Consider the following 22,513-nt stretch of genomic DNA (forward strand, 5'->3'; position numbering starts at 1 on the left):
AGCTATCACCTTTTTCAGAGGACAATGCTGGTTTCAAGGACTGGCAACCACTGGGAAATCCTGGAAACCAGCCAAGGAAAATCCTACACTCATCAAGCTTCCATTATAGGCAGGCTTCAGTTAGCCCAAATATATCATTATGACTACTCCTTAAGCACCTGCAGTTGCAAAACACAAATCATTATTTTATAATAATTAAGTTTTGTGAATGCTGATGGTATCTTTGTGGAAGCAGAGACGTCAAAGTGGGAACCGAACCATGAGATGTTTATAATTAGTTTCATTACAGCAACACGAACAGTCTGGCAACATACTATTGTGCCAGGAAGTACCAATATTTTCATGTCAAGAAGAAATTGGAAAAGCATCATAGCAAAACGAAGTGCTTGAACCAATATCACGCAGGAGGCCAGCGGCCTGAGCCCAGCGCTCCCTGCACAGACAGACTGGCGGCTCAGCCCCACCACTGGACCGGATTCTGTGAGAACCCAAAAGCCTGCTTCCTAAATGTGGTCAGCGTGGAACTTCCTCTGGGGTGAGCCAGCAGCAGCCAGGCCGGCCGGCGGAAGGTGCCGGAGGACGGTGCGGTGCCGCACCGCCGGCCCCGCACAGCCGCTCCCGGCGCGTCCCTCGGGGCAGAGCTGCGGAAGGGATGCCGCGGGCACCCGGCGCGCCAAGGAAGGCTGCAGCGGATCCGCAGACCTCCCGTGCCCGAGCCAGAACCGCTGTACCAACCTTAGCAGCGGTGGAAATGCACCATTGCCCTAGAAACGACTTCGGCCGTGTGCCACGACCGCGCCTGCCCTCTCCTCTCCCAGATAACGACCCGCGTTGCTCCCAGTGCCCACGAACATCGCCCTGCGACCGCACCCGGCGAACGCGGCTCAGCTGCGGAGCCTGCGGCGCGCACGGCGCGGGGCAAGGCACGGGCGGGGCTGCGGGACACGGACCCGGCACGGGCAGGGCACGGGCGGGGCTGCGGGACACGGACCCAGCAGGGCTGCGGGACACGGACCCGGCACGGGCAGGGCACGGGCGGGGCTGCGGGACACAGACCCGGCACGGACCCGGCACGGGCAGGGCTGCGGGACACGGACCCGGCACGGGCAGGGCACGGGCGGGGCTGCGGGACACGGACCCAGCAGGGCTGCGGGACACGGACCCGGCACGGGCGGGGCTGCGGGACACGGACCCAGCAGGGCTGCGGGACACGGACCCGGCACGGGCAGGGCACGGGCGGGGCTGCGGGACACAGACCCAGCAGGGCTGCGGGACACGGACCCGGCACGGGCGGGGCTGCGGGACACGGACCCGGCGCCGCCACCGCCCGGCTCGGCCGCGGTCCCCCGCCGGCCGCCCGCCCTCACCTGCCCGAGGCGGGGCTCCCGCGGTGGGCAGGGCCGGCCGGAGCCGCTGGCCCCGGGCTCCGCCGCCGGCTCATGCGCAGCCGCCGGGGATGGCGGTGGCGATGGCGCCGCGGGTGTTGCCGCTGCCCAGGCAGCACTCCTTCAACCCGCCCACCGTCCTCAACCCCTTCGTGCACCCGGGCCGCCTGAGCGCCGGCGACAAGCTGCGGGTAAGGCTGGGGAGTGGGCGGGAGAGGCCGCGGGGGCCGGGCCGCGCTGCCCCGGGCTGGGATGCGCACGGGAGCGCGGCGGGCACGGCTCAGCCCGGGCACGGCTCGGCCCGGGCACGGCTCTGAACCCGCGCTCCGTGCCGCGCCCCGGCCTCCGCGGGCTGTCAGCGGCGAGGTTCGGGGGGCACTGGGCGCGTTGGAGCCCCCTGCGCAGGCAGAGCGCGGTGTGAGCGGTCGAGGTTTGAAAGTGCCGCCGGCAGCCGGGGCTGCGGGCCCGGCCTGCCCTGCGCCGCCCGCGCCCAGGGCAGCGGAGCAGCCCCGGCTCCGGGTCACATCCGCAGCTCCTGCTTTGCCGGCTGCTGCTGACAGCATTTCCTTCCCTTACGGCAGTTTGCTTCCTGATCTAACCTAGGGAGCAGATACACGGGGAAGTTATGTAAACGGTTAAAGACGCAAAGGGTGATCAGCATTAAAAAGTCACTGTTTTCGAAATTAATTTCTTCAGCCTTTCAGAGTCCTCAAGCTGCACGCTTGCTCAGTGCATACACAGAGGCTTACTGACTTCAAACTTAAAACTTGTAACACAAGATTTAAAAAAAGCTTTTGGAACTATTTATGCAATCATTGTTGATAGTACATCACTCCTAGAGAAAACAGTGGTCCTGTTTCGATAATTAAGCACTACCCATCGGTTAGTCATGTCAGATGCTTCAGCTCTAGAGTTAAGATGTCAAATTCTCTCTGATAGGAAAATCTAAAACAGAAGGTAACTTTTTCAGTCATGCTGTTTCAGATGCTTAACTGGCTTTAGGCTGATTTTAAGCCTACGTTGGGGAGGGGGGAGTGAATCCCTTAGCTCCATATTGCAGGGTGTACAACAAAAAACACTACCCCATAATCCACTGGATCACTGACTGGTGTCACTGGGTGAATTGAATCAGGCCGCTGAGTGCTGTTCCAGTATGACTTGTGTACAAGCACAGACAAGATGTACAGGATACTTGTACAACTAAAAAAGCTTTGATTCTTAAAAACATTATTTAAAAATCAGCTGATGAACCAAACATGAATGTACGATTGAGGAAAATGAGGACATCACTGTGTAGGTGAAATTACAGCACTTTCTGCTGATGCTTATAAATATATGAAACTGATGTGCAACTAAATATTTTATGTTTTGTATAGATCTTCATCTCATTATAAACAACGTTTGCCCTGAAGATAGCTGGGTAGAGGAAATGTGGGAAAGCTGGAAAACAATTTCAAGTCCTTTTATGCCCTGTGTTTTACTAGCAGCCTGGAACACATTTCATGTGCATCTGGATTAGTAGCTTTAGGCATGAACCCTGAAGAAACCAGTTTCTTAATGAGGTTCCAGAAATGGATAGCTTTCTGTGCTGCCTGTCCTTTCTGGAGGATGCACAGACTACTTTCAATAAGTTTCATTTTTAAGTTACTCCATAAAGCACCTGGAAGGAAAAGCACACTTCTGGGTTAGGGCCTGATCCTAGTGAGCTGAGGAGCACAACAGTCACAGTATTGTAAAGCAGGAAAACACACAAGAGAGAACCTTTTTTCTATTGTGGTTTGCTCCCTTCTGTTCTTCTTTATGGTCATAAGGACTTCCTACTCATTGCTTTGTCCTGTAAACCTCTGTTCCTCTCTTGCTCAGCACTTCCAGTCAGACCTGCTGGGAATCAAGGCCTTACCAGACAGTGTTACTATAAATTTCAGAAAAGGGAAGTCTCCCTTCTCTTTCTGTTCACATGAAGTGTAGTGTTTCTCTATTCTTGCATGTTAAGGACAGTCTTGTTATGTCTCCCTATTCTGTACTGTTCCTTTAACATACATCAATACGAACATACAATTTCAAAACCCTCTTTGGGAGTCCACAGCAAGATTTCTATATGTTGTTGACCTTACATGTAAAGACTGCTGTGTGCCTGATGAATGGAGCTTGAGACAGGGTAGCAGTTTGCATTTCATTCAGATTCGAATATAAAAACAGACTGAATAGTAAATGAGAATATTTTACAATTTCTTGTCAGTCCTTGTTTATAGTTTACAAGCCACCCTTTATTTGTCATTCTTTAGAATCTGCAAAGCAAGGGTCAGTTGGGTTGTGCTAAACATCTTCATGTGCCAAACAATTTTAAAACAGTCACTTCTGGTTTCCATCCTCTGACTGAAGTTGGCTGCAATTAATTGCTGAGATTTTTCCTGTGTTTTAGTTACTTTGTTCATGATTGCTTACTTGCTGTTCTGACTTCTGAACTGCAAATGCAAAGCACAAATTCTAGTCATTACTGGATTCCAGTTTATTCAGAAGAGATGCTCAGTGGACTTCTGCAGTGGTGAACTATGTAATACCACAACCAGCATGCTAAAAGCAGCATTTTTGGAAGCAAGCAGCTGGACTGCCTGGCAGAGCTGTGACATCCTCTGGATGCTCATAGAACACTGTCTTGCCCTGTGTGTACTGCTGGGGGGGACAGTGCATCTGATCACAGCTTCAGATGTCAAAGTATTTCAGTGGGAGCTCAGCTTCATTCTGGTCCCCAGCCTGCTCTGCTGCTTCTTCTGAGATAACTTGACAGCAGCTACAGTTGAACAAAATTTTATATGGAATTCTGTGGCTTTCTGATAGACCTGCTTTTCCACTATTAAGGTTCCTACCATCAGTGGAGGTATAATCCCATGTATTGATCAAAGATCAATCAGCTATGGAAGCAGGACCAGGACTGCTGCAGTGACAGGATATGCAGTTACTGCAGGCACAGTAAACAGAAAGTACATGGGTGATTCAGTATGTGGGAAAAGGTTCTTCGGATGACTCAGAATAATTCTGTCTTGGTAATTACTGTACAGAAGCTGAAGTGGCTCTGATCCTACTGAGTAGTAACTACACTTTGTATTTTTTCCCTGTATGTTTTTCTCCTGTGCTTTCCCTTTTCTAGTCTACCTTGACCTTCCTCTTTTCTGTCCTTTTCTTACCCTACTCTGCAGATGATGGAGCAGAAACCAACTCTGCCTCATTACACAGTGACCTAGAAAGCCAGTAGCTTGCATCAGCAAATCAGTACCACCTGTGCATCTGCCTAAAATAGATTAATGAATTTATTAAAGTTTTGAAGAAGGGATTGTTTTGCTTTTGCTATTGCATCCTTTATCTTTCATTTTAGGTCAGTACATATATATTCCTTTTTTCATTAAGAAAAACATTCTTTTAAGTCAAACCACGCTGATTTATGCTGATGCTGCCCATTTTGAATAACTGAATGCAGCTGAAATGTTGAACTGCATTACAGATAGTAGTAAAAGAGGATGCATAAAGAGAAAAAAAAACCCCAAATCTAATTTTGGGAGACAAGCAAGGAGTCTTTGTTGGTTTATCTTCCTAGCTTACTTTTTCAGATTTGCCACCACTGGCACCAGAGTGAGTGGGAGCAATAGATCTCTAGGGGCAAACCTATCATGCTTATTTCTATGATCCAGAACAGTCCTTTACCTGTTGTCCATAAAGTTATGGTTAAAATTTCATAGCTAGTTACACAGAACTGTTAAATAAAAGAAAGAAATAATCAGATCTAAATGTTCAGATCTCTCCTGGAAACACACTGTGTAGCAGTGCTTGCAGAACATAAACAACACCGCTTATCATGCTTATCTTAATGTACTCTCTGTATTCACTGTCATGTTTGGTCTGTTGCCACTGTGCCTGTGGTAACACAGAAATGAGTCCTGAAGGCCCCAAATTCATCTTAATCCTCATCAGTGTCAGAGGGTTTGCAGCCAGATGGCAGAGCCTCTCCTGAATATTGACAAGGGGAGGGTAAGAGGACATTACGTGAAGATGGAAGGGATTTGGTGGGAGGGAAAGCACTGTGTTGGTGGAAGGAAAATTAGAAGCAACTGACTGTATCAAAAAAACTGGATGAAGTATACTCTAAGGTGCTTATATTCAAATATACTACACTTGTTCCTTTTTAAAGAGAAGAGGTAAATTAAAATCCACTGTGATGTTAATAATCACAGCTCTAGGATGTTGCAAACTATTTTGTAAAGCTGACTTCACAGAATAGTAAAAAGCCTTGCTTTTTCTGTACAGTAAGTGGCCCTTGTTAAAGAGCTGACTAGAAATGTTGATTTTGTGAGAGGAACGCTGTTGTTCAGTTGTAGATTTTCTTAAAAACCAGTAAAGCGTGAAATGTAGTAAGCTCACAAGAGTAAGTTAAACTCTCTTAACTCTCCTTCAGTAACTTCTCCCATACGCTCGAACTGGTGGAGCTGTCAGTCAGTCTGTGACACACTCTCAGATAAGTTTTGGTGACTTGAAGAAACATCCCAAATAAATTCTTAAAAATCACTATTACAGTTCTTTTGGGGTGTGTTTTGTTTTGTGTGTAGCTTTGCTCACAAACTGATCCTCATCGGTGCCAAAGAGAGTTGATCCCTTTACTGGTTTGCCAGGAGTGCTGCTCACACAGCTCACCTGCCTCCCAGCCCAGCCTTGCTCAATCTGCACAGTGTTTGTTGCAGCATAAAGCCAACCTTCAGGATACAGTTTCTAACCAAATGTGCTGGGGCAAAACAATTAAGAATTTCTTTCTGCCCTGCCCTGTACCAGAGCTGCTGGTGGTACAACATGATGCCACCTGTTTTGTGGAGCTATGCTGAAAATACACAAGCTAGAGATTCCTTTGGGTGGGCTGGGGATGATGTTTGAGGGTTATTTGCCATCAGAGCAACTAAAACCTTGGTTTTCTGGAAGTCCCCACTGGGGACATGACGTTGTGTTGTGTGTGCACAGTCCCTGGAGCAGTAGTAAGGACCACTTGCAGCAATATTGTGACTCAACACAAGATTTGTCATTTCAAAAGGCCAGAGTGCAATTAGTCATCTTAATGATCCCACTTGACTTCTAGATAGGCAGCTAGTGATAGAAAGCTCTGGAATAGAGATATGTGTCAGCTGGGCAAACTCTTCTGAGCTGGTTGTGTGCTGCAGATCAGGACCAAATATAAACTGGAGCCAGCAAACTTACTTTACCCTCTGAGTCTAGCTACATCCAGGCCAAAAACATAAATACTCAGATACTCCAGTTGTTCCTGAAATGGGAACTCATAAGTGAAAATGAAATACCATTAATTACTTCCCATAAGAGCACTGGAATCATTAAAGCTTTCCTTACTAGATCACAAAGCAATAATGGTAGTACTTTAAAATCATTGTAAAGTGGCTACACAGATAGCAGAGTCATTTCTGTTGATACCATTTCTTAAGATTTTTCACCTCTTTTTTTCCAGACTGTTCTACAGGGGATTATTTTGCTTCCCCTCCGTGCCATATGCATCACATGCATTTTACTGCTAGCTTGGCTGTCTGCATCAATTGCAACTTTCTGTCAGCCTGGAAGAGGATTTCTGCCACTGGAAGGATGGAGAAGGTGAAAAAGTGACCAATATTTGTGAAAGCTAAGCTTTTTTTTCCCTAATAACACAAAGCCAGGATCTAAAGCTTTTTTTCCCTTTCACTCCTACTTTTGATTAATGATGATTCCTCAGTTTTACCCATTTATATGAAGCAAATTTTTAATACATGTATTTTGCTAGAATACTGGACCTTTTCAAATACGTAGATTTTCAGTTGTCTTGAGGCTTAAAAAAAATTGTAAAAAAACCATTTATAGACTATTTGTAAGCCAGGACTTACTTCAGTAATAGCCCTAACAGGAATATCTGAGAAAAGAAATTAATTAAGCAAGTATTTTGTAACGTGATATAGGCTGAGCTCCTGTGTAGTCTTTGTCATTTCTGCTATGCTATGATTCTATGACAAAATTAGCTTTGACAGCTCCTCTCAGCTGCATTGCCCTTGAAGTGGTATTTCACAGCTGCTTCTGTGGGTTCTGGGTTTCAGTCACTCACTTCTGACCTCAAAGTACTGAAGTTCCCTTCTAGCCACAATGCACTGCAGCTGCTGGAGGAGGAGGAGGAGACACAGGAGGTGAATTCTGGCAAGACCAAAAGGTTAGGGAGAGTCCCATGAAAGGAATGTGTCCTCTCCTGTGGGAACATGTTCCAGTAAGGAAATACTGTTTAATCTTATTTAAAACTGACTGTTAAAAAACAGTATCATTTATATCAATTCATACGGAAAGGACACTAAATCTGCTAATCACTCACCTCACAATAGTGTTACGGTACAATGCCATGAAAAATAGTGTACCTGGTAAGAGGCTTTCACAAGGTGCTGTACACTGCCTTATCTTCATCAGGAAAAGGTGGTCCCCTTCCCTGCCTCCCCTTTAGCCCTACATTCTGCTGGTAAATAGCATTGCTACCCTGCGTGGGGCCCCATTGCTGGTTAGAACTAGGAAATCTGTTAGGGGGCTTTTCTTTTGAAGTACAAAATAAAAACTGACTAAGCTGGACGAGATTTTTGTGTTTCTGTTTCCAAGGAGGATGATCAAGACAACCCTCTCCAGCCTGACTCGTACGGCGTACTTCGTGATGGGATTCCAGGTTAAAGTGAAAGGGAAGGTAGCGAGTCTATCAGAAGCCCCAATCTTTGTTGCAGCTCCTCATTCAAGCTTTTTTGATGCCATTATTTGTGCCCTCACTGGAATGCCATCAATAGTGTCTAGAGCAGAGAATTTGTCAACTCCAATATTTGGCAGTAAGTATTTATGAAAAAAAACCTAAAAGTTACAAGTCAGCAACTCGGCATTGGGCCAAAAATTTTATCTCCTGAAGTGATTTAAGGGCAGACTTTTAAGGTCCATCTTCCAAGGTACTGACAGATTATTTCCAGTGAAATTCCTATGACACATTATCTTTTTGAATTGGAAAAAATGCCAAAAATAAATATGATATAATTTTGAACTTCTTTTATAGTGAAAGCATGTTTTGCAGATGTGCAGGTTGGAAACTTTCATTCTCCCAGTAATAGCTCAAAAAATCTGTTCCACTGCTGTCTTTTGATGGTGTAGCCCACAAATGTGCCTGAAGGTTATTTCAGAACAGACCCAAACTACAGTAGTCTGGAAAATACAATATTTATAAGATTTAACTTGCAGGCACTCTTATGGATTTTTTTAATGGGAGCAAGACCAGGAAAGAATAAAACAGGAGTTACTCAAAAAGGAAATGCAGGGAATGGAAAAGATCAGATGAGTCATGCTTCTATTATTTTCTCCTCCTTCTGGCACAAAAAGAAACCCCATTTGCATTATTGCTGGAATCAGCTGTAGACTTTCTGCTGGCTATACAGTAACCCAGAACTAAAGACAGTAGGGAGCATAGCAAAGTGTTTTTGTAGAAAAGAAATGGACAGAGAATATATTGATTTTAGGTTAAAAGCACAGGATTGGGACAGAGAAGATAATTCTTTGCCAGGTTTCTCAACACAAAGGTCCACACATTCTAATGTAGATTTCTGATTAAATGAGGGGTTTCTTTCTGTAATTTACATTGAAGCTGTGCATGCTTTATAACAGAAAAGGGAAGGCTAAAACTACATTTTGTGTGCAGTCTGCCTAAGTGTGGCCTGAGCATGGCCCATGAGCACACCCAGTCAGGTCACTCTTTTGAATTGTAGAAATACTTAGTGAAAAATAACTGCAATATTATTAGAATGTGTTTGGGTGAATTTTGCATGTTTATATCTACTGTAAAGCTCCTCAGCTGGCAGCCTGGGTATGTCTTCTGTGTCTTATTTCCCATTTTGCAGAAAGAGAATAACAATACTCTTATCAATTTAGTCTGGAAGTTGTTTGTGTGGAGCCTGTCGCCTAGTATATAAATAACATGTTTTTGCTATAAGGAAGCCTTGAACCCATGTGTCTTCTAAGCACTAGTATAAGGCATTTTTTTTATCTCTTTCACAGCAATTTTAAGATCCCTTCAGCCTGTAGCAGTTTCTCGTCAAGACCCTGACTCACGGAAGAACACGGTTGCTGAGATAACCAGGCGAGCATTATCGAAAGGCCAGTGGCCACAGGTAATAAATGCACCACTAACTTCTCTTCTATCATGTATTCCTAGTCCCTAGTCTTTGTGCATCACAATGTCACAAGTGGCCAGCTGGACAGGATTCTTAAAATGTACAGAAATGAAGTCAGCTCTCAGGTATATGAGTGGGTCAAAAAGGGAAAAATCTGGGTGTCCAGAAGGAGATTTGTTGTGACAAATGGATAGTTAAATCCAACCAGTACCAATTGCTGTTGCAAATGCAGATGATCCTGACTTTCTCTTTTCCCTTTTCAAGTCTTAACATGCTGCTTTCAGTGTAGCAGATGAATTGCATTGGTATGTGTGGATCAGTATCCTGAAGTTAGACCACAGAGCTGTGCTCACACCAGGTAGAGGGTGAGCAGTTGATGAGATGGGTAACCCAGACTGTCCAAGATCAGTACAAACAGTTCTTTAGCCCAAAACTTCAGTTCCTCACATAGAGTATAGATGGGGTAGAACTCAGTTCACTCTTCAGTTTGATAATGCACCAAACCCAAGATTTTTAATTGATCTGAACTGTGGAAGGATTTTGGCATGAAAGCAATGGTTATTGCTTCTGCAGTTTCCCATGGTCATTCCAAGCTGTTCTGCTTCCCGGTCCTGGATGGGTTTCCATCTGGAAGAGCTAATGGGGCAGGGTGTGATCAGGAAGGAGGAGAGTGTTGAGATAGCAGTTCTGCTGCTGAAAAAAAGGTAGAGGGCTGGGATGGAAATCCACATCCTTTGGAAGAAGAAAGACTGGAAGTAGTTGTGCATCTACTAACATCTCATTTGCGAGTACCTTTCTGCTTTCTTTTTTATTGCATTGATTGTGGTCTCACATTGCCTTCAGATGCTGTGAATACGATGTCATTGCCATGCTGCTGGTGGGCATCATTATCCAGTCAGTGATAATATAAAACCTTTCTCCAAACATCTCCTGTGCACATTTTTGTATAAACTCATGCTTTGTCTTTTGAATTACATCTTGATTTGTTTTCTTGGGGGTTAATTTACTTGAAATAAAAACAGAAAGTGACTGGTTCAGTAGCTGAATTTACAAGGTCTCTTTAGTAATAGTTGGATATTCCCTAAATGACTAAGAAAAATTAATTTTCCTTCACTTTTGATCCACTGAGTGGCTTTTGAGGAGAATTAAGAGGCAAGTGAAGATAATAGACTTCAGTAGAAGGTATCTATGACAGCTAGACCTGCTGTTTACTGCTCTACTTTCTGAACAGTCTCTAGAAATAGAAACCATTTAAGTAGGGAAGATCAGCACTTGCCATTTTTTTTTGTAATGGCATTATTTACATATTTCATACATTTTTACTTCACAAGTACCTTTCTAAAAGCTTTTTTAACACTTAGGGTACTTCGACTCATAAATGTATTTTTCTAATACAATTGCTTTAAGTAATTTTAGAGCTTCCATTATTTTTTGAGATTTGTCCATTAAACATGCACATGCCAATTTTTTTAATACTGGGCTTACAGACTACTCTAGTGCTTATGATTTGCTAAACTGTTTTAGGTGAATGGCCTGGTAGACCTGATCTGCACTGAAAGCAGCATGGGGAGGAAAGGAAAACGGGCTCCTGCACCAGTGCTGCACTCGGGATGAAACCTAGATATGTATCATGGCATAAATAGATTATGAGTCAAGTAATCTGGGAATCTCCAAGTCTGAGTCAGCAGTACAACTGAGGGTGTCACTGGGTGATTCCTGGTCATTTGCCATGGCCACACTTTCTGATTACAGGATGTACCGTGGAGGACTGGCTGTAACTTGCTGTGTGCAGTTGCCTCTGTCATACCCTTGAACAGTGTGTGTCCCTTGGTGTGACCTGCTGAGGCCTCTCACAGCTAACCTTGACCTGCTCATTCAGACTGAAGTGGGAGCACACCTTGATCCAGACCATTTTGTGCTGTGGTGTTTTCAGAATGCTGCTTAGAATCCTGTAGTTTTATGAGAAATACAAAGTTTGTGTTCCAAAGCTTGTGGGGCCAGATTCAGTGTGTCACACTGCAGTTCACAGTGCACTTCATGTACTATCTCAAACACTGATTCAGAAACTTTCTGGGTGCTGGTGTGTCTGAGTCACTGGGGCTCAGAGGCTGCTGTGGTGTGTAATGCCTTCAGAGCTCTGCCTCACAGCACATGCCTTCTCTGCCTTTTGCTCTGCTGCTCAAGCTGTGTTCTCATCATAGCTGGCATCTCACAGAGCATCTCCACCTAGAAATGCCCAAATACCTCATGCACTTCCTTTCTGCCCAAACTCCTATATTTACACACTCAGCAGCTCAATACGGAACTGCTGGCAGAGGAACAATTCTATTATTACTAACACTAAAATTACAAGTGAAACACTTAAAGCCTTTTGTGCCATATGTCTGAACTGATAAAGGCCTTTCCCCAGAACTCTTTTCTTGGAAAGCATTGGTTTCCAAATCAAGATGGACCAGGTTAATAATATTGTGAGCATCTTTATTAATATGTTTGTTTCCTTTGGAAATGGTAAAGTTATTCTTGTCATACAGTACAACAGGTCACAGAGCTTGCATAGGGTCAGCCTGTGCATAACAGATAATAAGATATAATCCCTTTATGAAATTTATGTGTGTATATTTTTCTCTCTCTTTAAATCCAAGATACTGATTTTCCCAGAAGGCACCTGCACAAACCGAACCTGCTTGATCACATTTAAACAAGGTGAGAGATTTTATCCCATTGTTGTTGGAAAAAAATATGTGCTGTTACTTTGATAGTTGTAGTAAGGACTGAACTTAGGAAGATACATCATCCACAACAACGCTATTGTAATCCCTTACTTTATTAAAGTTTCAGTGGCACTAAACCCACTCATAATAGTCAGCTTACTTCTCTGGCTTGTGGTGTTGTGTAAGATGGAAAAAATATCTGTGACGTATATGAGTGGTTAGTTGGGGGATTTTTCTGGGTATAGTTTTCATCTAATTTATTTACTCAGAAACTCAGCTGTGATTGTTATGAGATAAATGTATGAATTTATTCACATGATATTCTTTTATCTCAGCTAACAGTTGGGCTGTCTTAGATTCCTGTAGATTTTGACACACAAAACTTAGCAGCCAAGTTACAAAATGTCTTTGTGTAGCACTTAGCAAGCCAATACAACAAATCATTTTTGGCAGAGAAACATACTTCATTGCACCACTGATCATTAGATTGTTGTGCTGCCCTTCAGTTAAGAAAGGAGAGCAACGTGACTGTTTTACAGTGTCTTGGGTAGAAGTGTGAAAAACCATTACTATGTGGCCAGATCCATATCACTTGTGATGATGAGAACACAAGAGTGATTCAGGAAATGCTCAGAAGCCTTGTAAGCATCTCATCCTTTGAAATTAATGTCCCTCTATGGGGAGATAATGCAGAGAAAAGGAGTTTAAACAGTCCAGAGATCTTAGGCAGCTTTCTCCTTGAGATGGAGACAAACCCGTTTCTGTCATGACATCTTGCTGCTAATTTAAAAACAAATAAAAAACCAAAAACCCAACCTACAATGTACATAAAACCCAAATCAAACAACAAACAAAAAACTGAAGTAGAACACATCTCATTTTCCTTGTGTTTTTAAAAATGTCTCCTTCCAGGTACTGTTGTTTGAAATAAATCACTTAAAGCTCCCAATTGCTGTGTCAAACTTAGTCGTAACAATTAGTTCTAATTTGTGTCTGCAGGTGCCTTTGTTCCACGAGTCCCTGTCCAACCTGTGTTACTCCGATACCCCAACAAGCTGGTGAGCAGAACACTCTTCTGTCACTAACTAATAATAGAGAAGGAAAAAGTCTGACTTAAGTGGTACCTACTTTGCATTGTCACTGAAGATCATATTGTCCTGAGCTTTAGCATTGAAGAGCTCCTGGAAGCAGCCAGGCTTCCCAAGTGTCACCATGGTGTAGTTGCTATTCTGACTGTGAAACATTACTGCTGGGCTTCTCAGCTAAAGGGGAGACAGGAGAGTGTTGCGGCGGAAGTTGGAGACTTCCTGCAGTGCCACAGAGCCTGTACTTTGAAGTCTAAAATGGACACAACTTCCGTATTAGTCATCATTTTTTGGTTAACCTCAAGATAGCCTTACTGCAAAAGGACATGTAAAGTTTCTGAACAGAAGCAAAGCTGAGCCATGCAGTACATCCAGCTCCTCTCCTCAGGAGAGCAGCTTTGCAGATGTTCTTTTCATGCAGCATTCCTTGTGCAGCTCCACTTTACTCTGTCTGTAAGATTGGGACCTTTTCAACGTTTTTTTAAATTACCTGGTCATCCAACAAATCCAGAAAAGACCAAACTTTCACTTCCTGATGTTTTGTTAGGATTAAACAGATGGTTGTTATTGTTATTTGCAAAGACTCCTTTGTGTAATCCTTTTACAAATGAATGTCAAAAGTGAACCACTCAAAGGGATTGGTACTGCATTTCACTGATAAGATTTAAGGATCTGCCTGTACACACTGTAAAAATAGTGTATAAGAATAATAAACACAACAAGACATATTTATGAGAATGCCTCTCTAAAGGGACTGGTAAGGCCCACTGACAGTCTTACCCATTTTTCTTTTCCCTGCTTCTGTTGTTTAGATCAGAGAGAAGGATTTACAATACCTAACTAACTATAAATGTTATTCCCAATTGTTTATAAAAGTCTGCCATGCTTATTTTCAAATTTTTAAGGCAAGGAATTCTATTTGCCTTAACACCTTTGTTTATTTTCACTAAAGGCCTATAAAAACATAATCCACTTTTACTAAACTTGTGCCTGTTTTAAATTGTAACTTATCTGCTTACTAGCTTTCATCTGGTTTTGTCATACATTTCTGTGTTTTATTTTTTCCTTAGGATACTGTGACCTGGACATGGCAGGGCTATTCATTGTAAGTTTCTTAATCGTACTGAAAATTACATACAGAATTTTTCCCCCTGTTGCTAAACAGTCTGCCAAACAGATTCCACTAAGCCAAGACACATGTTCTTCAGGATCTGTTTTTATGAGGGGGAAATACCTGAGGATAATCTGTCATGCAGTAGATTTCATATCTGAATGGCTAGAGAAAGGGTTAGCAAAGGAAAGTATTATTTCCAGTTCCACCACTCTTTTAATTTTCTCCTATTTTGCACATTACATTAGAATAAAGGAAAGTATTAAAGAACCTTCACAACCAAAATATGTCTGGAAAATACTTTTCACTTTACAAATATTCATTAAAATGTACATTTTTAGAATCCATATACTACATTTTCATGTGGAATATGTCCTGCTTTACTAACGTTTGTAAGGCAGATAATTTTGAAACACATCTGGACTAGTGGAGCAGATCATAAGCGCCTTTTAAACTATCATACATGTATGTATTACAATATATATAAATAGATAAGAAATATATATATATATATACACATATATATACTTATATATATATATATAATTCTAACATCTTCACACTTAGACAATGGACATAATGAAATGTCCATTTCAGTTTCCCAAGATTTTTTCCTGTTTCTACTATTGCTGATAAATTTATCAGCTTACTGAGACTAATGAACATTGCAAATTCAGTACATAGTACAGATTTCCTCAATGGAGGATTTACACTGAAAGATTAAAATAGAGCTGTATCTTCAGTTATGACAGATGGAGTAGGAATAGGCAAAGAAAGAAATTAAATCAGAGGTATTCCCAGGGGAGGGAGGAGGCTGCCCATTCAGTCAGAATGCAGAAATGCTCTGAGCCTGGTGGCAGGATGGTGAAGGCTCAAATTAAAACCTGTCAGCAGGTGAAAGGAACTGCTTAGCAAAATCCATGAGGAGAGAATGGATGGGTGGAGAAGAATCCATAGATTCTTAATAAAACTAACTGGAACCAGGAGAAGAATATTCCCTGCACAAACATGGAGATCACAAAATGCAAAACTGTCTCTTTGTAAAACTTCCTGGCTATTGTGGCCAGGACAGGACAGTACCAGTCTTCTCAGAAACCTCCTGACATGGTTCCTACTTTCACTTACTACTTATATCTTACTTTTGTGCTTTACTGGGAGAAATCCTGTTAGAAAATCAAGCATTAAGAGTGGACTTGTGCAGGAGATAGACAGGATCCCATAGGTTCTCTCACCTTTTCCCTTTTCTTTTTTGTCCAAAACAAGAACAGAAAGACTGCTTTAAAGTTTTCTAACGTACCTGTTGTAAAGATCAAATGTGCATTTCTGCTTAAAAATCATAGTGAAAAGAGCAAGTCTGAAGTGACTGTGTTTATCCTCTTTAACAGTTTCTTTCCCCCCCAAGCTTATCTGTTGATCCTAAAATCTGTGACTTTTTAAAAAAGCACTGATGGTCGTGACCCTACTGGCCCTTCATTAACATGTCTATGTAAATTTTACTGTAATTTGAAAAATTACTAGAAAATACTAACAAATCCAGTTCTGCTTAAGGAAGTTACTGGTCCTATTTTGCAGCTGAGAGAATAAAAGATAAAGTAAAGCTTCTTCCTAGAATCAAAGCTCTTAAAGTTTAAAATCTAGTATCCATTGATCTCCTTAAAGATGGGAGACATTTTACTGTGCAGAGCTGTGCAGAATTGTTAATGTGCATGGGAGAAGACAGCAAGTTGCCTGCCCTGTGAGCAGGCTCCACCTATATGCAGAATCCCTGTTAGAAAAAATGTGAAAAGTAATTTTTTGGGAAACTTCACTGCAAGGTACTTAAAAACCTTCCCTAATACTGCCTTTTTTTTTTTTCTGGTGTTTTAAAATGTTTAATCTACTGACATGTGAATTCTTCTGTTTTAAATAAGTAAAAATTATTTTTCTTCCTCTTTGTCTGCAGTAAAGAGCTGTGCATAATGACACTGTGTCAGATCTTCACAAGATTAGAAGTTGAGGTAAGAATTGGAAATATTTTTGTACTAAGATTTAGCAACCAGGGAATTTCTGCTTTAATATATTCACAGTATAATGCATTATTCACATTATTAGTTATTTTTAGTGAATGATAAACAAATGTCTCAGAAACAAGAACAAGCATCATAGTAAGTAATAGATGTAATTTGTTGTCCATATGTATGTATAATTCTGATGAGTTTCTAAGACAGCTGCCAGAAATGTATTTTTAGAGCATTATACAATCACTGTTAATTATCACCACATGAATTCTACAGGTGTTAAAACTAAGAATTAACATACATTTTGTCAAAGGTAACAGCTTCTTTTCCCACCTCCCCATTTCTCTTCAAAGTAGTGTTCTCTTCCTCATGATCTCCCCAGACACAACTCTCATAGATTTCTACAAATAACAGCCCGTTCAAGTATTTGTGCTGAGCCTCATATAAGGAACCAGTTCCCTTGATCATTAAATCCACTGCATAGCACAGAGACAACTGAAACAACATCCACACTTCTTCCTGTGAGCACCCACCCTCTAACTGCTCGCTGTCAAAGAGGCAGCTTTCAAAACACATTCCTTACCAGACTACAGAGGATTTTCAGTGTGGACTAAGTTGGTATAGGAACCTGAGGAAGGGGAGAAAATGACACATTTTGCTGTTTATTTGCAAAACACAGGATTTAGCAGAGTCCAAAGCTTTGTGAATACAAGCAGTGTTGTTACTGCTAACAATTAGCAATCTAGTCTGTATTGGGGAACAATGAAATTCACTTTGAGGGAGCATCTTGTTACTGTATAGTGCTTTGCATTAGACACATATTTCTAGAGGGTGTATTCAAGAGATAATGCTCCTAAAAATTTTGTTCAGTAGGGCATAGCTATGTGATTTATATACATGGGAGCAAGAAACAGTTAATGTAGCCCTTCCAGTAGAAGGAAGAGCATCGTTTTCCATACTTCAGACCTCAAACTTGTTTTTTGAAAATAAATTTCATGTTCCAAGGGATGAAACTGAAACATGAAAAAATTTGCAGCTTTCACAGCAGCATGTGTCCCTAAAATGAAACTAACTTCTTAGCATCACTGCAAAAGCCTTTCAGTTTCTAAAATGAGAAGGGACACATTTTCCCATGGGAGGAGGGGATCCAACTATTCCTTTTTGAAGTGGACATTTCTGTTGCTGTCCCATGCTGTGTGCAAGTAGCCTCTCCACTCCCACCAGTCTTGCAGTGCCTCTACCTGCTGTGCAGGAGCAGTGATGGGCTCCAGGGCTGTGTGTCCATGTCCAGTCCAGCTCTGACACACGGGGATATTGAACATGAAACTGAGCCTAGCAATGAGTTTTAGGGCTGCAAAAAACACAGCAATTGACAGATTCTGTAAGAGGAGAGACTAGGTCACAAACAGATCAGAGAAATATTTTTGCTATTGAAAGAGGTGTGAAGAATTTTCTTACAGGAATGAATTTGACTGGGAAGATGTATTTGCCACGCTCCAGCAGATAAGCGGCTGAGATGTGAGATCATGCAGCCACTGTAGGAGGTCAAGAAACCAAATTCTTGCTCCTCAGCTGTTGTTTCTGGCAAACAGGTTTTATGAATAGTTGTAGGGGGTAGTTTTGAAGGGGGTGAAGGTAGTGTTTAAGCTCCCAGGAATTTACGTTGCTCTGTGAGCAAGACCTCAGCCACAAGTGAAGTAATGACCACTTCCAAAACCATGACTATGTTTGCGTAGATAAACCTGGAGTTATGTCTTCTCACCCAGGAACCTCAGAGATTTCAGTGTACTGTGTGCCTGGACTTTCTCAGTTTAAGAATTATGTGACTTCTGAAGGGGAGTTATAATAACCAGGAACCTATTTCAGACCTTGGACAAAGCTGGCCACTGCTTACAGAAGGAATGAAATGAACAGCTGGACTTCTCCTCTCCTTACAGGGGACACAACTTTTAATTATAAACAGAAAAATTTTATGGTTATTTGACAGATAACCAATTCCATAAACTCACTGATTTTAATGATAAAGAGAAAGCATTCCTTAAAAACAAACTTTAAATGGCTGTTCAGGACAAACTGTGTTTATATGGGACAGTTAGCACTATAATAATGCATCACCAGCAACTGCAGTATAACTAAAGCAACACACTGGCACATAATTAACAACTTTCTTCCAATATTCTAGGAATTAAGGGCAGGGTGCAGAGCAGCAGAACTCAGATAAATTATGACCATAGTTAGGGAAAGGCACAGTAAGCAGAGCTGTGAGCAAACACTGAAGAAGAAAGAGGAAAGCACTCCTCCACACACACTATTTTGCAAACAGGTGCTGGTTCATGCCACAATAGATAATAGTTCATCTAGAGGTTATTTTGGTGACAAGGTGTACTTCCAAGTTCATACATAATAATACTGAATCCTCAGTAGTAAACAAGTTTCCATTTAGATAACTGGGGTGTTTCCTAGGTGTGGTAGGAGAGGGGGTTTTTTGCCTTTTGGTTGAATTTCCAAAATTGTATCCAGTTAGTGTTCTACTTACAACTCAGAGCTATGATTTCTTAATGTTTTTGTCGGGGGAGGGGAAAAGTGTAGGAAACTTATCAGTCACATGCTGACAGATGCAATTAACAGGGTGGGACTGCAGTGTGTACTTAAAAACATTAAAACTCTCACATATACTAGTCTAAGATAGAACATCACTTAAAAAGGATCTTGGAAAAGAAATGTGCAGTATTTCAAGCTCACATTCTTACCAGTGCAGCATTTCATCTTCTAACTATGTATTTATTATACTTTCCTTCTTTGGGGAGTTGATTTTACATATTAAAGAAGCTTCTACCAATCCTTGAGAGTTTTGTAGTAAATCTCATTTGTGTGGGGAGGGCAGAGGAGCCTGAGCAGTTTCTGAGGTGGCTGAGACCTCTAGCGGTCCTTTCACTTCATAGCTGATGTTTTTCTTCTGTTCTCCTGCACTCAAACAAAAATAAGAAATTGCTCATGTTCCTAATGAAGTGGTAACTATTGAATTGATTGGATAACTCATCCCTTTCAGTTTCTGCCTGTTCATATTCCTACTGAGGAAGAAAAGAATGATCCAGTTCTTTTTGCCAACAGAGTCCGACAAACCATGGCAAAGTAAGTATTTGATCATCAATAAAACCTTCTGCTATATCCAGCAATTCCACATATAGCCTAGCCATAAAGTACAATTTAGTCGAGTCCCAGGTACTGTACATAGGAATTGCTCTAGATATTCACGTAAGAACTGTCAAAATCCTACACTAGATTACCCTGATTGTTTTTACATGGAGCATAAAAAAGGTTGTCTTACATTGGAACATAGTAAGTGAAATCCACAAAAAACTGGAATAAAATGATCTCTCCTTGCTTGGCAAGGATGAGTGGGTGGTGGTTTGTTCTCCAGCATTACTGGGCTGCATTTACAAGATTGTAAATCTTAAAACCTCATGGTGCTGCTACCCATAACATAGTTTCATGGTGTGGTTTCACAGTTTCCTGAAATGGTGTATATTGCTTTGTCCTATGTGCAGCAGTGCAAGAATAAATTACCACTTGTTTCATGTATCAGAGAGGGAAACCGTCTACAAAAAGTTATTTTCATATATATGGAATTGATTTTGCTTTTCCTTAATTTTCAGTGCCTTGAATGTGCCAATCACTGATCACACTTTTGAAGATTGCAGACTGATGATTTCAGCAGGGCAGTTAACCTTACCCATGGAAGCTGGGCTGGTGGAGTTCACCAAAATTAGCAAGAAACTCAAGTAAGGGAAGTTTTATTGCTTGGTCACATAATTACTAAAGTGCTGCAGGTGTTGATGGCCATCTGCCAAAGCTTAAATAACCAGAAAACAGACTTGGTCATGTGTAATATAGTGTATTTCTGCACACAATTTACATAAATTACAAGGAAATTAGAGATGAGGAAAATCCCAGTAAGGACTAATCCCAAGTAATTTTTGTCACCACTGTTGCAAGAGAAAAGATTACTCTCACCAAAGGGTGAGAAAAGTAGAGCACTCAGTTGTAGCATTGATGGAAATTTAAATTGCTTTAGTGGTGAGGCACTAGCAGCTTGTAGCAGGAAGTAAAAAGCCTTTTTTTGCCTTGAAGTTTCCAGCCTGAAACTTCAGCTTACTGCTCTGAGTTTTACTGTGCAGCCATGTGTCACTAGTGATGTCAGTTTTTCTGTCTGGATACAGTGGAATTTGAGGACTGAGCCATGTAACCATACTCCATCAAATAACCTGGCATAGCTGTGGTGAAATCTGAATGTGTCCAATAAATCTTGCCTTATTATTAAGTGCTATATATCCATTTATAGAATTCCATCTGGAATAGTTACATGGCAATCCTAGTTATTCTTATTGAGGTGCAGTGGTGTATTTTGCAGAGATCTGACAGTTCTGAGGCTCTAGCAGTACTGGTGTTTGGGTGGAGAGCTTGCTAGTAGAGCTGAGACCTGCTCCCTCTGTCAAGGAAATACCCGAGAGCATGATGCAGCAAAATACTGCTACACCTGAATTTATGGCAATTAAAAGCTCTCTGCTGGAGCAGCCTAGTAATTGGACAGACAATTCTAGGCTTGAGAAGTTATTCTGTGGAAGTCTGACATACCCAAGCATAGAACTGCCTGCTTTTAATATTAATAACCAGAGAGGATCAGTCCTTAATTTCTGATTTAAAGTAAAATATCTGGTCTGAAGTACAGCATTAGAAATGCTGTAGACACATGCCCTGTTTGTCAATTTTTCATCGTTGAACACTGTAACTCCTACTGAAATTCCATCTGTCCAAGAACTGCTGTATAGAAATATCTCCTCTCCCTCATGTTTGCATAGCCTAAAATGGAATCATGTCAGAGAGCAGTTGGATACTTTTGCTGCTATTGCAAGTGCTTCCAAAGGGGGAAGAATTGGAATTGAGGAGTTTGCCGAGTACTTGAAGCTGCCTATTTCAGATGTCCTCAAAGAGCTGTTTCTACTTTTTGACAGGGTGAGTAATTGGTTAACTGATTTGTTGACAATATTTTTTTAGAAAAAATATTGTACCGAAAAGATATTTATTGTAATTCCTTATGTCCAGCTTAGTAAATGCTTCTTGGTTAACAGTTTCTGCAAGTAAGGTAGGTGACTTAAAGTTTTGTTCATAAGTTTCAGTGGAGAAAACATTCCTTAGTTTCTGACTTATGAGATGGCAGCCATTCCTTGGACCAAGTTACTGCACCAGTATCAGACAATAATCTTCATGCTGGTAATAGCTGAATATTTTCTTTTACTAACTGCAGATTTTGATCTTAAATACATTTTGATAGCTTAGTTAGCTGTTGTAATTAATTAGATAATTTAAGGCAGAGTGAAACTAACTGGAGTGTTAACTGGAACACTGTAGTGCTCCTGCTGTGCATGTGAAGGGTGCTGTTAGACTTCACAGGGACTCCTCTTGCTTCTCTCTGGCCATAAAGGGGGCTGTGTGTTAACATGATCATTAAGGCTTTACCCCTAAGCAGTGCTAATCTGTCCAATTCTCTCCTCTCTGACTATGACAAAAATGGCTGCATTTCTCTCTATACCAGAAGCATCAATGACTAGAGCAGAGATAGAATTAATCTTGCTTCTAGGCATCCACATGTGCTGCAGTGCACACAGCCTTTTGTCCTGCAAGTGCCTGTGGACTGGAGGTTTTCTCTTACCATAAGAGCTTTCCCAGCTCACCATCACTCTTCCTGATCAGTGAGCCTTAGCAGTGCACCTGTCCTTGAGATGCCATGGTAACTGCTGATTAAAACTGTTTCAGGATTTTTCCACATAAAAAGTTTTTACAAGCTGTAAAATATGAAAGAGTCAAACGTATTTCCAGATCTGCTGAATGCTTTGAAGCTCTAGCAGAGCTAGGTACTCTTCCTTTTGTCATTCCTGCCTCCCCATTTTGGTCCTTTGGCTTCTGAGGCATGTACTCTGACTCGTGAAGCACAGTATCTACATCAGAAATGTGCAGTGGCAACCAGAATA

General features: G+C 41.8%; 1 protein-coding gene across 2 annotated transcripts in view; it reads left to right on the forward strand.

Annotated features, from left to right (window-relative positions):
• The first annotated feature begins 1,434 nt into the window (after positions 1–1,434).
• LPCAT2 (lysophosphatidylcholine acyltransferase 2) overlaps positions 1,435–22,513 on the forward strand; it is a 30,412-nt gene continuing 9,333 nt past the window's right edge. The window contains exons 1-11 of one of the 2 annotated variants that reach the window (XM_021555009.2): positions 1,435–1,576; positions 6,883–7,022; positions 8,037–8,254; positions 9,465–9,577; positions 12,223–12,283; positions 13,291–13,349; positions 14,447–14,481; positions 16,430–16,484; positions 19,534–19,616; positions 20,141–20,266; positions 21,344–21,497. In XM_021555009.2, coding sequence (XP_021410684.2) covers positions 1,457–1,576; positions 6,883–7,022; positions 8,037–8,254; positions 9,465–9,577; positions 12,223–12,283; positions 13,291–13,349; positions 14,447–14,481; positions 16,430–16,484; positions 19,534–19,616; positions 20,141–20,266; positions 21,344–21,497 — 1,164 coding nt within the window. In that variant the 5' untranslated portion in view covers positions 1,435–1,456. Of the gene's footprint in view, positions 1,577–4,728; positions 4,759–6,882; positions 7,023–8,036; positions 8,255–9,464; positions 9,578–12,222; positions 12,284–13,290; positions 13,350–14,446; positions 14,482–16,429; positions 16,485–19,533; positions 19,617–20,140; positions 20,267–21,343; positions 21,498–22,513 lie in introns of those variants that run through there. The other variant, XM_077786333.1, reaches the window with a different exon arrangement.

This window comes from Lonchura striata, chromosome 13 (assembly GCF_046129695.1).
Source record: "Lonchura striata isolate bLonStr1 chromosome 13, bLonStr1.mat, whole genome shotgun sequence".
Lineage (NCBI taxonomy): Eukaryota > Metazoa > Chordata > Aves > Passeriformes > Estrildidae > Lonchura > Lonchura striata.